At 33.8% G+C, this 15,561-nt stretch overlaps 1 protein-coding gene across 1 annotated transcript; it reads right to left on the minus strand.

Moving 5' to 3' along the window:
* Positions 1-9,833: 9,833 nt before the first annotated feature.
* LOC149394218 (uncharacterized) lies at positions 9,834-14,470 on the minus strand. The gene is made up of 9 exons (XM_089618394.1): positions 14,314-14,470; positions 13,072-13,143; positions 12,723-12,812; positions 12,370-12,412; positions 11,909-12,015; positions 11,500-11,595; positions 11,153-11,343; positions 10,800-10,869; positions 9,834-10,251 (listed from the first exon to the last, which is right to left on the minus strand). The coding sequence occupies exons 1-9, from the start codon at positions 14,389-14,391 to the stop codon at positions 10,141-10,143; spliced, it is 858 nt and encodes a 285-aa protein (XP_089474520.1). The 5' UTR covers positions 14,392-14,470; the 3' UTR covers positions 9,834-10,140.
* Positions 14,471-15,561: the final 1,091 nt, after the last annotated feature.

Genomic DNA, 15,561 nt, shown 5'->3' on the forward strand with positions numbered 1-15,561 from the left:
GGGTAAAAAAAAGTGTTTTGATTTTTTTGGACTTTTTTTTTTCAAAAGATCACAAATAGGACTTATGAATTTAAAATGAATTATGTAATTACAATTTTACCCTTACTTTTACTTTTTAATTACAATTCCTTATATTTCATTTAATATATTTTTTTTCCTTGAAACAATTTATATCAAGGATAATTTACAAGAAACACCCCCCCCCCCCCCCCGAACTCTTTCCAACTTATGTGAGACCCTGCTCTTTCAACAACGATTGTTAGATAAGAGATCTACACCACATAAATATTTCAACTACGAACAACAACAGATTCATGGCCACACTAAGGTCAAGGCTTTTTACCTCTATGAGAAAAACAAATATCCAAATTTTGGTCCGTCGAGAAGGACCCAAATCTCTGACTTCCCTCCCGCGGCTGATACGCCGGTCTCGGCGAGCGACCTCCTGGGAGTGCGATGACCTTACGCGATATGCGTCCGTGAGGCGTTCCCGAGGCTGGAGTCCACGGTGGAGGACGTCATCGCCGTCTCTGACACTCTCGTCGCCGACATTTACAACTCTGCAGAATCGCTAGGCAACACAGATATGATTTAGCTATTCCTAATTTAAAAATTTAGCTATTCCTAATTCAAGATTTAAATTACATCGATCATCGATCTGGATATGATTTACTTGAAAATCACCTGAAAGAGCGAAAGTTTGGATGAGAAATTCGAAGTCCAGAACCTTCTGGTCGACAAGCTTCTGGGCTTACTCGCGCAAAATTGACATAGATTCTGACCTTACAAAGTCTCTCAATCTCGATCGAACTTCGGACGAACAGTTCGCGTCCTTTGGAGCCATTACTGCGTCATCTTCAATTATATGACCGCCATCGTCGTTTTCTTGAATCCGACTCCGATCCGGACGAGGAGCTCGCGGTGGTGTCATTGGAACCCCCCCAAATTCTGTCGAGAATTTGATCGGATTTGTGAGCTGGGCTTTGAAGAGCGGTGGAGAGACGAAGAGACTCTAAGAGATATTTTTCGTTTGTCTTTAACGTTTTTTATTTATTAAAATATAATAATAATAGACATATATATAAAAATAATAATAGAACTCAGGGTATTTTGATAATTGCACATGCTTTAAGTTTCATGTGACCTCCACGTCATCAAAAATTTAACAGTTTGTGAAAAAAATTGACGGAGGGGGCAAAAAGTCAACACAAGTGTGAGTTCGGAGTAATTTTTGTTGAAAATCCGAGTTGAAGGTGCATTTCGTTAATCGAGTAAGAGTTCCGAGGGGGGGGGGGGGGGGGGGGGCATTTCGTTTATCACTACAAATTTTTAAATAATACATATTCATCCTCAATATTTAATATTATTATTATTATTGTTATTATTATAATTATACTTCTATATATAATATTAAAAGATACTATACATAAAATTAAATTTTAGTTAAACATAAACTAAAACATAAATTACACATAAATAATAGAAAAATTAGTCGACCTAAGCCACATCAAACGTTGCAATTGTAATCTAGCCAACGTTTCGTTTAATTTTCGAATCTAGCCAAATTTGATGACGTGTCATATTTATGTAAGATGATATTTACTATATTAGCCTTGGTTTGGTTTAAAAAATACTAGCCCACGTTTTGAAACTTGGTTTTGTAGCCGAATTTGTTATATTCGGTTTATATTTCGAATTTAAAAAAAAATTCTACATTTGGCAAAGTTGGTTATTGAGCGTTTTTTTTCTTTAATGAACATTATAGCCGTGTAAGCAAATACAGTGTAAATGTTCGTAAATTTTTGTTAATCTCCGTAGCTTTGTTAATTTATGTTAATTATGGTAAATTTACATATGTGCAGGTAGAGCCGATTTCTTTCCTTTCCTTTAATACACATTTAATACGGTATTTTTGTTTTCCAAATTTATTTTCTAATTTTGAACGGGATTTTATCATAATTACGTGAATTCATTATCTTGTTTGACTTTATTCAATCAAATAAATATTTCATTTCCCTTTTAATTATATCACCGAATCTCCTATTATGAATTCAAAAAGCTGAAATTAAATTGCTGAAATTATAGCCGTGTAAGCAAATACAGTATAAATGTTTGTAAATTTTTGTTAATCTCCGCTGATTTGTTAATTTCTGTTAATTATGGTAAATTTTTTGTGCATTTATTGCATTAAATTTTCTCTTTTAATTACATCACCGAATCTCCTATTAAATTAGCTAAATATCCAATTAAATTGCGAAAATTTTTGAAATTAATTGGCTGTATACAATTCAAACCGGTCAAACGTGGGCTAGTGTTTTGATCAAGTAAGTATAAGAAAAAAGGTAAATTAGGTATTTTATATCCGTAAATTTCAGTAAATGGTTAGATTGCAAAATTTACCAAACGTTGGCTAGATTCCAAAAACCATGTTTCAAAATGGCTACGTTGCTAGTTTACCCTAAATAATAATAAAATATAAAATTACATGTTACTAAAACATACACTAAAAAAATTACATTTCAATTTTATATAGCATAGTTGTATCTTGTGTTTTTAAGTCTTAATGTATTTTTTTAATTTGAGTGATAGTATATTAAATATTGTACTCTTCAATTATAGTTTGTGCTAATTTAAGTTTATCATTTTAATAGTATGTGTGTTTTTTTATTCATCCACTAATAAATATATCAATTGATTACATTAAAAAAGGATCTAATTAAAATATATTTTTTTTATCTTTATATACCAAAAATTAAAACGGTCAATTTTAACAACTTGTATAAAAAATAGGATTAATAAATAACATAATTTTTTAGGATCTAAACAATGCACCCTCAAATATGAGGATGTACTATTGAAAATCTCAATTTGATAGTTTAAAGTTTCTCTTTCAAGGTCCAAAAATTCTCAAAGTGAGAGTTTGATGGTCTTCATTAGAGATTGTCTAAGATTCACACTAGTCCTTTGTCTATGTCTGATACTAATGAGAAAAAAAAAATAATGACTATGCAAAAGAAACGGAAAAAAATAATTTATTGAAAACGTCATTCTTAAAGCCTTTTTGAGGTCTCCGAGGGTCGGTAGAGTACAAAGTACCTTTACTTATATTCATAATTATTCAAAATTACAAATACAATCATCAATGTTTAAATTTGAAATATCGAAATCGAAATCGAAATCATCCTCATTGCTAGCCGAATATTGAGATAATCTTGAGGAATTTGGCAATGGACTCGGAGATTTATGTACACCTAGTACATGTTGATAGAGTTGTTGAAATATGCATATTCTTGTGGATTGGTTGCGTGGTTGGCTCGGCTCAGGTTGCGATACAATCCTCGATTGATAAGTCCTGAAAAGAGAATAAAAATCTTTCACGACTCTGGCGTGATCACTTCAAATGTAATTTTCAACAGTCATATCTACTAAATATTGCAAAAAGTCCCTATACCTTTCAAATTTGATTTTGGGGTCTAAAACGCACCCAAAGCCGTATAGAAATAATTTTGCATGGACCCCCAATATTTAGTTATATTTTTCTTTCATAGCTATAATGCATAATTGAAAAAGTGGAAAATGCTTGACGTCACGAAGATGTTGTGCTATTTTTGTTTTGGCTATGAATTGCTAAATGCGAAGTAGGTGTGTACACAATAGATAATGCACATGTTTCATCATAGAAAATGTGAAGGAACTCACAAAAAACTTTAGCCATAGCAATGTCGTCCTCGTTTGTGTTAGCATTATCCGTACTATTGACAAATTGTAATATGAACTCGTAATAACCCTGAGAAAATAAGTTCCTCAACATTAAGTAAGGAGGATTTGTAGGATGCTATCAATCGTGTGGCTTTCCTCAACTCTCCTAAATGCTATGATTATTTCGCATAAATTCACGAGTCGTATATGTTGTGAATTACCACACTCATGAAATCCATCTTATTATTTCTCGATCATATGTTAGAAGTTAAAACTACACTAAAGGAGCCCGACAATGAATATGGCTTTCAGTTTTTGAGTTTTTTCTTGGGAAAATTTCAAATATGGCTTTAATTTTTTTTTGTTTCATCTCGTGAAAATTGCATTATATCTCTTCGTAATTTAGTCCTCTTGATCATTTGAATACAGGGGAATGAAAATATATGAATCTAAAAAATCTATCGGATTCTACACGACTAAATGATTGGTTTGTAAAAACAATGTAATGAACAAGTGTCTCCTAAGCTCGATGGGATTGTGAGACGTTACCTGGTGAACTTCGGGTGAAATACACTTCTTGTAGTAGTGTATCCACGATGAAGTGTCGTTTTGATGTTGTTAGCTTTCATGATTTTTCCACATTTCCACGTTTTATCCTCCCATTCACCAGTTTCTTCAAAGTATTGCCCCATTCATTGAACTTCAAAGTATTGCCCCATTCATTGAAATACACCGCTTTATGAACTTCGATTTGATTTTCATAATTTTGTAGTTATTCTAGGTATGGATCTTGATATGGTGGTTGGGGTTGTAAATAATAAGGTTTAGGTTATGAATTCTTAGATTGGGTTGTGAATAACAGGGTTGTAGTGGATAGTGGGGTTGTGTATGATAGATATATAGATAGTATGGTGGTGGTCGAATTTGCTTTCGATTTGATGGTAACTTGGAGGTACGTACAAAAATGATGGTACCTAGGTTGAGTTGTACTCGGTGTTTTCGGAATTAGGAAATTGAGATAAATCGAGCCAATTTTGAGAGTATTAGTTCACGGGAGACTCGTGAGTTGGTTGTAGATCTTCAAACGGTGGTGTGTTTGAAGAACTTACTCGTGAGGAACTTCAACGAGAAAAGCTTCGATAAGATTCAGACATTTTTTCAAATTAAAACTATATAGTAAAAATATATTTGATAACTATATAAGAAAATTAAATATTTGAGGAGATTTTATGAGAATTTAGTAGTGGAAGAGAGTATGAGAAGATTGTATTGTAAGATGTGAAGAAATATTGTGAATGAGGGTAATATTTATAGGAGAATTATAAAAAGAGGTCAAAAATTAAATAAAAAATTTATTCAGTCAATGTTACAATTTGCAATTATTTTGGATCCTTGGATTTGCAACGGTAATAAAATAAAATAAAAACCCATCTAACTCCGGAACACATGGAACGTAGGAATTCATTGGCTTCCATGCTTTATCACGTCTTCAACTATATGGAATCTTTTCATACACGCGTTCCCACGAAAGGATTCTTTCGGCACGATTTTCAACCATGGATGGTTGGCATTTCCACTTGTTTTTCGTACCATAAGTCCGGGATTAATCGTTTGCTTGTTAGAGACCGCACACGCATGTTATTAGGATTTTCACTCCTCTGTGCGAACGAATGTTCATTGATTCATGCCTAACAAGCCTTTATTATTGGTTATGAATATTAATATAGATACGAGTGAGTCATTAATTAAAAAATTGCATTTAAGCAAAAAGTATATGGTTGAAGAGGCAAAAGTGCCATGGACGAGGGCGCGAGAGATATTATCCGTAGTTAATTTCAGGAATTTTCATTGGTTCACTTTTCGCGTCAACTTAGAAGAGTTCACCATTACCGTCATAGATTGCCAGAAAGACCTCGTCTAGATGACTCATAATCAAAAAACGATTTCAAGGAGTTGATATCGGTACGTAAAAGGTATAACTTCAGTTTATTAACTTGTTGTAGTTAATAAGTTATTTTTTTACTTTTTTTTTTTATGATCGTGTAGCATTGGTCTCGAGCTCTACCTAGGATTATGGCCTTGAGTGGTTTGTTTTGTGAGCATCGCATGTCATATCGGGAGCTAGTCGGCGGCCAAATGCAATTTCATCATTTCACATGGCTAGTCGATCAGAACGTCCCACAATGTTGACATGTAAAAAAAAATTGATTTGTATATTGTTTCTTTTTTTTAGTAACATGTTGCATTTTTTTTGTAGCGGTGATCACAGGATGTTTGCAGTCAAGTATGTGGAGCAAATATTTATGTCAACGAATCGTTTGAGACTCTTCAAAGTTTCCATATGAGGACCTTCAGAAAAATTGGTGTTGCGACATTGTTAATAAAAAAAGTAAACATGCAATTAATCATAAACGCAATATTAAGCAATGATAATAATACATTACTAATAAGACAAGTCTAAGAGTTCATATTTCTCATAATAAACCTTTGGGCATTTGGAATTGCATTACAATCAATTAGAATAGAGTTCCAATCCAAACATGATCATAATTTTTACAAAAAAATAAGAATGAATCACTTTGTTCCCATTAACTCCGATATTATTCATGAAAAAAAAAATTAAAACTAAAACATTCTATATAATCTTGAATGAATTAATATTTTGAAAAAGAGTCGAGTAAAAATTTAAACCTTGAACTCAATGATAAAAAAAATATAAAGCATCTCATTTCATGAGTGTGTTGTTTTACATTTACTTTCAGAAAAAACCCCTTTCATCCACACTCCCAAAACCCACCCTCCAGAATGGAATTCTTCAACCCGCTTCCGGAACGACAGCGTTTGGGCCTATTTCCACTGTACTTGTTTTTTTTTAATAACCAAAAATTGTCGAAAAATCGCGCCATTTTTTAACGAATTGTATAAAAAGCAACTTCAGTTTTGCCCAAAATTACAAACTCAGATCTCCAGATCTCATAGCATGGCTTCAGTGGAGGAATATTTAGCTCTTGAATCGCGTACGGTGGAACAGGTCTTTTCTCCTCTTTTGACTTAGAGAAACGATTTAGTTTTTCTCGATTTTGTGTTTAGATTGACAAAATATAAGTAGTACTAGTTTTCATTGCTTTTCGTTTTGCATTCCTTTTTCACGGTTATTTGATTTTGTGACCTAGCTAGAACGGTTTTGCTCCTTGTTTCGATTTTGCATTTTGATTCGCGAATTGATATCTCAAAACCAATTGGTAATGAGAGGAGTAACCCAGGACTTTTATAAGCTCTTGTTCTTGTTAGTTTCCATTCACTTTCAATGTGGGATTCCTAACACGCTCCCTCAAGATGACGGCTCTTTGCGTTCGCTCATCTTGGACCGAATCCCAACGATTAGATCGGATAACCGTTTGGGCTTAATGAGCTTTGATACCATGTGAAAGTACCATGGGGTTTCATATCAAAACCAATTGGCAATGAGAGGAGTAACCCATGACCTTTATAAACTCTTGTTAGTTCACATTCACTTTCAATGTGTGATTCCTAACACGCCCCCTGCTTAGCCAACGACACGTGCCTTTGGGGGCCGAGACCCCTACTGCGGGTCGGCAAACGGGCGGCGGGCGCATGCATCGCTCTAGCCCGGATTCTGATTTAGAGGCGTTCAGTCCTAATCCAGCGCACGATAGCTTCGCGCCACTGACTTTTCAACCAAGCACGATGACCAATTGTGCGAATCAACGGTTCCTCTCGTACTAGGTTGAATTACTATTACGACACGGGCATCAATAGGGTAAAACTAACCTGTCTCACGATCAACCAGTGAAGTTCAATTATCTGGACGAGCTTGCCATCTTGACGTGCTTCAACATTCTCAAAAACGGAAACTCTGAGAAGTGAGTTATCCTTTTTCTTTTTGGTTGTTTCTCATATTTATTTTAAAAAAATAGATCATGTTGTTCATAATAAATTCATAAATGCAGGTTGGGGATGTCGGCTATTGTGTCTCTCATTCAGGAGCTTGAACAACATGTCATCTCTGGGCCCCACGACGGGTAGTCATTATTCGTATTGATGACTACAATAGTTCGTTTTTTTTATATCACAGGATCAAAAAGACCTTTGCAGAGATCTTTGACTTGTATAAGAACTAAGAAGGCAGAGAAACTAATTCCGAGGTTCATTGAACTGTATGAGAAGAGAGAGAAGCAAGCCAATAAAGAGCACTTCAGCGCGTGGTGTGAGTAGAATATCATCCTGATAATTCTGTAGTTTTGATTTTGACGGCTTCAATATTTTACAATATTTAAGAAATAAAACAAATGATGTATTAAATTTACTTTTTTAATATATAATATCTTGGTTTGTTGTGACAGAATATTATACATGCACTGTGAACATCCATGTTGTCAACAGTAATTTTGAATTATAAAAGCCATGAATTCTTTGAAATAGAATATTAAATATGTGCTATTTGAACTCTATATAAAGGTGGTGTGAAAGTATAATTAGACAAAGTTATGAACTAGGGAGTTATTCTTATGAGAAAATATCAAGAATATTTCTCGCGTTTAATCAAAATGCGAGAATTATCTTTTCGATTTCTAGAAATATTAGATATATCTTTTCAATTTAATATAAATGACATATACCTCCCATAAAAAAATGTTATATTACAAATATTCGTTTATTCTTAACCACTTCGGCGACGGTTGTCCGCTTGCTCACATCCTCGAGCATCAAGTCAATATAATGTGCATCACATGGAGTTCAATAAAAATGATAGCGCCTCATTTAGAACAATTTCATTTTAATCTATTTAAATTCCATTAACTCACTTAAAAAAATAGAATTGCTTGGTTGAGAATTTGTTTTTTGAGTCGCCCGAAAAGGTAGAGGTTTACCGAAAAAAATGATGGTTCACCGGAAGTCCACAAAAAATCTAAAAATATATATATGAAAAAATACAAACAACATTAAAGAACGAGATTATATGAAAAAAAATCAAATTACTCATCAAAATCAAAAAATAAAATTTATGTGTTTGGGGTTTCAAAACGAAACCTGATTTCATTTGGGATTCCCCCGATTGTCGAAGAAATAGTGTTGATTATGTTCTCCGCCATGTCGAAACGAAGGAAAAGCCGCCGGTTGTCGCCAGTGTAAGGGTCGTCTCCCTCGCTGGATTTCGAGCTCCAAAAATCTCTCGAGCCTTGACTTGCGCCTAAACACCACGACATTTACTTTGTTTTGTTCATTAAACGTAACGAAAATTGCCGGTCGTTTATTTGACAAACGGCATGTCGTTTCGGCGAAAGTCGAATGAAATTTTGTGGAAAAACGACAATTACAATCTTCGCCGACCGTTTATACTTCGGCAGCCCGCCGTCGCCGATTTTCGCCGAAATTCGCTGGCATTTAAAACACTGGTTTCTATCATTGTCGACTGAAAAAAATAGAAGAGCTAAAAGGGCATAAAAGAATTTATCCGCACATGCTCCGATACTCAACAAGCCAGATTGATAAATGTGAGGTGACGGGTTTAAATCTTATCTCTAGATTTAGAGAGCGAAAGCGAGAAGTGAGAGGGAGACAAAAAATTTAGGATCTGAATTATTTTGACAAATTTTCTCAAATTGAGAGCAATTTATTTCAAGCTTGTGAGAAATGAGATATGTATAGGAGTAAATAAGACTTGAAAGGCTTGAAGGCAATTAGACCAAGTAGGCAAAAAGGGATTTGCTAATCTTTTTAATATAAGTTATAATGTAACCTTGTACATATAATATTATTATAAGGATTGTATAGTAATCATATTCCAATAAAAATGACATTCGCTTTTGTATTTCATAAAAATCAAACAATACACAGAGAAAGTATTCTACAAAGATGAATTATGGTTTTCCCTTCATTATACCAATAAATATTATTCAAACTTGCCATCAATTTATTTATTTTTCACATGGAGCATACACGTTGCATTTCCTACTACAAAACGGGCCTCATTAATTTCGGAAGAAAATAAAAAGTAAAATTTAGTCAAACTATGACAATTCCAAAACACCAATGACATCCGCCATATTCTCCCAGATTTAAATGATATAAATTTCAATAGACTGTGAAAAACAGTAAAGATTAGAAAAGTGTTTGATCACTATCAACTAAGTAACATTAGAAAAGAGTTCGGAAGAAAATTAACATCTTAACACGCCGTTCAAGATGACAATTGAAAATAAAGTCTATAAACAAGATATGAATGAAACATCTAGTTCCAAAGAAGAAGAAAAAAAAAGACATCTAAGCTTTGCAGAGATTCCCATTAAATAAAAAGGACCACACAAGGCACAACTAACAATTAGGACACTAGAATATAAACCTCGACGGTCTTATGAACCAAAGCCGGCGGTGAAATTCAGTTGATTGTTATAAATAGAAGGCGCCGGGGACAGAGTTTCAGTTGACCATCATGTGTTCGAATCCTCCGCCAGCTGGAAGCCCCGAAACGCGGTTCACGCCCACATTGTGCAGCAATTGGTGCAACCACCTCCTCGTTGTCGGGTCCTCCTACAAACACATATTTATTAAGAATGTGACGGTTCAAATTAAATTAAATTAGATGGATAGTCACATAATACTGTGTACAATGCATTTGCAAAAACTTGGCACATTTCAATTTTTTTTTTTATATTTGGTGGTCATAAGATATTTTTATTCTTACTGAATTTTTAAATTATACTACACATAAGTTGATATCGCAGAATCCATTGATAAAAAAGAAAAAAGAAAAAAAATTAATGGAATTTGTTATTCAAATGGAATTGGGAGCATATTGCGGTTGTTTCCGTACTTTAAGCTTGCTATATTCTACTGGTAGCCAAAAGGAAAAAAAGAAAAATAATTATGGAGGGCGTTTTAGAGGAGGTCAGTATCAACAGCTCACAATTTTTCCAACGTTAATGTTTGACATGGCTATAAAATAGTCATGCTCTAGGCTTCTGCCACTTTATAAAATAGTCCCTGTTTTTTTCTTTAATTTTTTTTTTTTTTTTTTTTATAATAAATGTTTGACATGGCTATATTCCAGGTTCATAAAAAGATAAAACTAGACTCACATTTAAGCAGGTGTTAAAGGTGGCGTCGCGTAACATGTCGGGAAGGCAACTTCTTAAAGCATCGCATGCCCTGTGCACCATCAAATACGAAAAAAGGGAGAAATAGTATAAATTATACAAAACAGCAATTTGAAATTAATTATTTAACAAAATAGCCAAAGTTTTTCGTCGTCAAGATCGTTTGTGACACTTGTCATTAAAACTTTTGAGACCTGATACTTCCACATTTTTTTTTTTTTTGGTAAATTGTGACTATGTCACTAATTTTAGACAAACCTTGGCTATTTTGCAAAACCATTAATTTTCAATTGGCATAAAATAATATCATTATGTATCTGTATGTTGAGACTAACTTGACGTTATCGGACAATCTAAGATAGCATCTTATGATGTGCTTGAGAAGGCGCGAGGAAGGCTGTTCGGCTTGAGCAGCGACCATGCTCCCCAAAACTCGCCCAACAGCAAAGAACCTCTCCGCCGTTGTACATATGTAATCCAGCCCCGTATCGTCCAGCAATATCTTCTGTACTATAAATGTCGCCACCTGTCACCCACAATACAACTCCGTATTTTTAGGCCATTGAAATAACCTATGTACCCCAATGACAAAAAAGAAAAAAAAGGATCAAATCAGTGCGGTGTTTAAAATTCTCGAGCGGACAAACGGCGAGAGAGGATGAGAAATTTCAAGAGGTTGAACCGTTTTCGATAGCTCGCTGCCCATTTCCATTGTGCGCAGACACAGCGGGATTATCTCTGTGGATAGAAGGAAGCTAATGACTTGTGACTCGTCAACCTGGTTATATAAATACGTTCAGTCAAATAGTAGTACCATAGGAGTAAAGTGATTTTTTTTTTTTTTTTACCTTATGAATCTTGTATTATTCTGTTGGTTTACTACTTAATAAACACAGTATTTTTGTTTCCGCAAACTAAAGAAATTGTTCGATCAATGTAAACAAGAGACACCCTTGTATAGAACATGAATATAAAATAGGACGGTGCTTAGCTATGGACAAGTCTTAGCATCCTGGTTAAAACGATGGTGCTGATTATACATAACATGGTTATATGCTTCTGCAAAAACGAAGCTTGTGATATTAAATTACCTTGACTAAAGCCCCAATGACACCTAGACTAGTAAGCCTCAAGTACTCAAAGGGCCGAGACTTGCTTCCCGTGTTGAGGAAAGGATACAGATACAGGGGTATGTGAGCTGAAAATATAAATTTCACACAAAATTAGTAAACTTAAGACAAAAAATTTGATGTCCTCGTACACATTACGTCATGATATGTTTTCTAAAACCTTGAAAAGGGACGATAAACTGCGATTCATATGGTAAGAAAACAATCTCATATCTGATGTGTATACATTTAACAGATAGCATTCCTAATAAAAATGTATAATGCACTATAAAATGGTGTTTAAAGTAGTAAGACCTTCTATTCTACCTGGGTGTAATTCATAAACAATGGAGAAATAGCAGAGGGTATAGCTATATATGCATTAATTCAAAATTAAAATTCTGAAATGCTACATATATTTAGGACTAGAATGAGAATATCACCGTTGATGAATAGCATCCTTGTATCTGGGTGAGACGCCACACACTACAACAGAAAATAACCATTAAAATTCATAAGACTCCACGCAGAACCAAATGCCAAGATAAAATCTGAACAAATATCCAGGGGTTATAATGTCAAGAATATTGTATCAATGGACTTTTAATACATCAACTGCTTTCTTCTTCGTTAGTTGTCTGTCTATTCCCACTATATTTTCCAACCACATTCTCAATACGTTGCATCCAATGGTTTTCTATACACAATTTTAGATTTCAACCCACTTAGAAATATTTATAATTACAACACTAATCAACAGAAGAAAGAGGGTTATGAGATGCGAAAATTGAATCACCTGGAGAAGAGCAAGAGCATTGCAGACACGATTCGATTGTGCCGGGGTTAGATTGGGTGGTGACAGAACAGGATAAATTGATACAATTTCCTGCGGTAAGAAAATAAAAAACACGTGATAAGAGTGCAAATAGATACTTCTTGAATTTATTTATTTATATTTACATACACCTCTGTTAGATACACAATAACAGGGAAAAGCTAAACTATCAGTCATCCAAGTTTTTCGGAGTTAATGCTTATTTTGGTAACCATGTAAAATGTTAAGACTGATGATGAGCAAGTCCGATAAAAAAAATGTGGTACGGAAAGTAGAACAGAAACATTGAACCAACCGATGGAATACATACCTGTAATAATGCAGCGATTGTACCAAATGAATTCCATAATAGTGGAGCCAAATCTTGAAACAATTCTCTCTTCTACAAAGTCCATAAGGAAATATACTTATATAAGAACATAAATGACTCTGCAATAAACGCACCATGGAAAGTGACGAGTTCCGTTTTGATTACATACAAAAGACAATAAGTCTACAACAAATTCGTTATTGTGCAGAAATGAAACAAGAAGAATTAGACGTCTTTGATACTATTTTTAGAAGGGATAAAAAATTTAATAACCTCCAAAAGTTTAACATTGACAAAGCGATACGTCCATTCGTTTATCAAAAAAATATTGAACATATGCTCCTTTTGCTATCAAGTTAAATTGTTGTACAAAATGAAAAGAAAAGAAGAAGAAAAAAAAAAGATTTCGCTTCTTGATATAGGGATTACACGATTTCCACAAAGCTAAGGCATTATTCATAGCTCTAAATTTATAGCTAAGGCATTAAAGCATTTACAAATAAATTAACCAAATCGAAAAGAAAAACCCTGTTTTAGTTCACACTTGATATTTTAGCTTATGCCTTTCGAGTTGCAATAACTTTTTGCACAGCAAAGAGGTAACACCACACATCAAAATCATGATAATGAACCAAACCTTAAAGGAGCAACAAAATCCACACTTCACCATTTTTCTGAGTATTTTTTTTCCAACAAAATTTTATCACTTTCGAAAAGTAAAAGTTAACGTATTAATTTTATTCTGAATTTTTTCCATTTCTCAGATCTCATCTCCAAACACACCCTAAAAATCCAAGGACCACTAAGCTGAGTAAAGACAAGATTACGATGATCACGGAGTGGGAAAATAGAGAGCTCTGATAGCTAACATGAAAATTGATGTATGATAGGAATGTTCCACATTTCAAGAACTCAATTAAAAAAAATTATTCTGAAGTGAAATTTATATTCAAAATAGAAAGTTCATTAACAAATCAACCTCAATGACGGAAGAAACAATAAAGGAAACAAAATGAACTACGAGAAATCAGCTTTGCAACCGACGCATAAAGTATCAAAATCAAAACTTAAAAAAGAACAAAAAGAAAGAAAAAAGAGATCAAATAAAACAACACAGTGAAATCCGAAACTCGAAATTCTCTAAAAATAAAAAGCAATAATGATGATGATGATGCGACAGTACGATGAGAAATAAACAAGAGGAATATGATCAATAAAGATTGTTAATTTGGAAAGGAAAACCTTAGAGAGCTCAAGAAGAGCGTTTTCGCGAAGATCGGGATTGCTCAAGTCGAGAACCAATTGCTCCGCCGAAGCCATTTTTGAGTCTTATGATTGTTTGCTTTGCTTTTGTTGCTGCGTTTAGCTCTGTTTTCTCTGGGGGTAAATTCGACATTCTCTCCCCCTTTTATTTCTCGGATAAAAAGTTTTAAATAGAATAACCTCGGCCACATTTCTAGCTGTTCATTTAATTCCGTTTGTATTTTGCAAATTACGAGCATAGCCTTGAGACTGTATCTTGGGCCACATCAGCCTTATCGCCGGGCCCGTAATCCGGGGCCACGTGGGCCTCACCCTGATGGACGGCTGCGATGACGCGTCGGAACATAGCTTCACTCTTCAACGGCTGTAATGCATTCTGTGTTTTGCTGTCGTATGAAGAGTTTTTTTTTTTTTTTTTGAAAAAGTCGTATGAAGAGTTGATTCTGCGAAGTAGCTTCCAAAGGGCTCTTCAATATGAAAATGCTATTGAAATATCTCAAGAACGAACTTTTTTTTACTTGCAAAATATTTAGGAACAGACTCAAAATTGCATTTAAATCGTCACTGTTTTTTTAAATCATCAGAAGTCATCATAATTAATCAAAAATAATTTGAATTAGGCGACTCTTTTTGTAGTCGCTCTTATAAAATAAAATAAAATCATTGTTTCCTTAATTTTATTTTATTATAATAAATTTGGATAGTTTTCGATAAATTTCGATGAAACTTGATATTTTCTTCAATGATAGAGTTTACAATGAAAAAAATTAATTTTTAAAAATTAATTTCACACGTGCTTGTTGGAGATTATCGTGGATCGTTGTTGCTCGTTGGAATTCGTCGTAGCTCTTCCGAATCCGTCAATGTAGAGAGAGAGAGTAGAAATGTGAAGAATAAGTAATAATTTAAATTTAAGTGGTACAAGGGCATTTTTATTTGTTTTTGAGTAACAAAATCTATTCCAAAGATATTTTGTAAATAAGAGGTCCGTTCTTAATATTTCTTAACTTAGGAGGTCACATTATGAAATTTCTATTTGGTGTAATTTTTGCACCCAACCCAAAAGTATAATTTTTAGCCTTTTAAAAAAAATATATTCCAGTAACTTTTGGCTTAGATATATTACACCATAAGAAATACTATAAGATTATTCTTTATATTGATTCCATTATCTATTAGCGTAAATAAAAAAAATATATTAAAACGCATTTATATAGCTCATACGTA

Source organism: Urtica dioica, chromosome 6, assembly GCF_054948205.1.
Source record: "Urtica dioica subsp. dioica isolate 48M chromosome 6, U.dioica_male_clone48M_v1_H2, whole genome shotgun sequence".
NCBI lineage: Eukaryota > Viridiplantae > Streptophyta > Magnoliopsida > Rosales > Urticaceae > Urtica > Urtica dioica.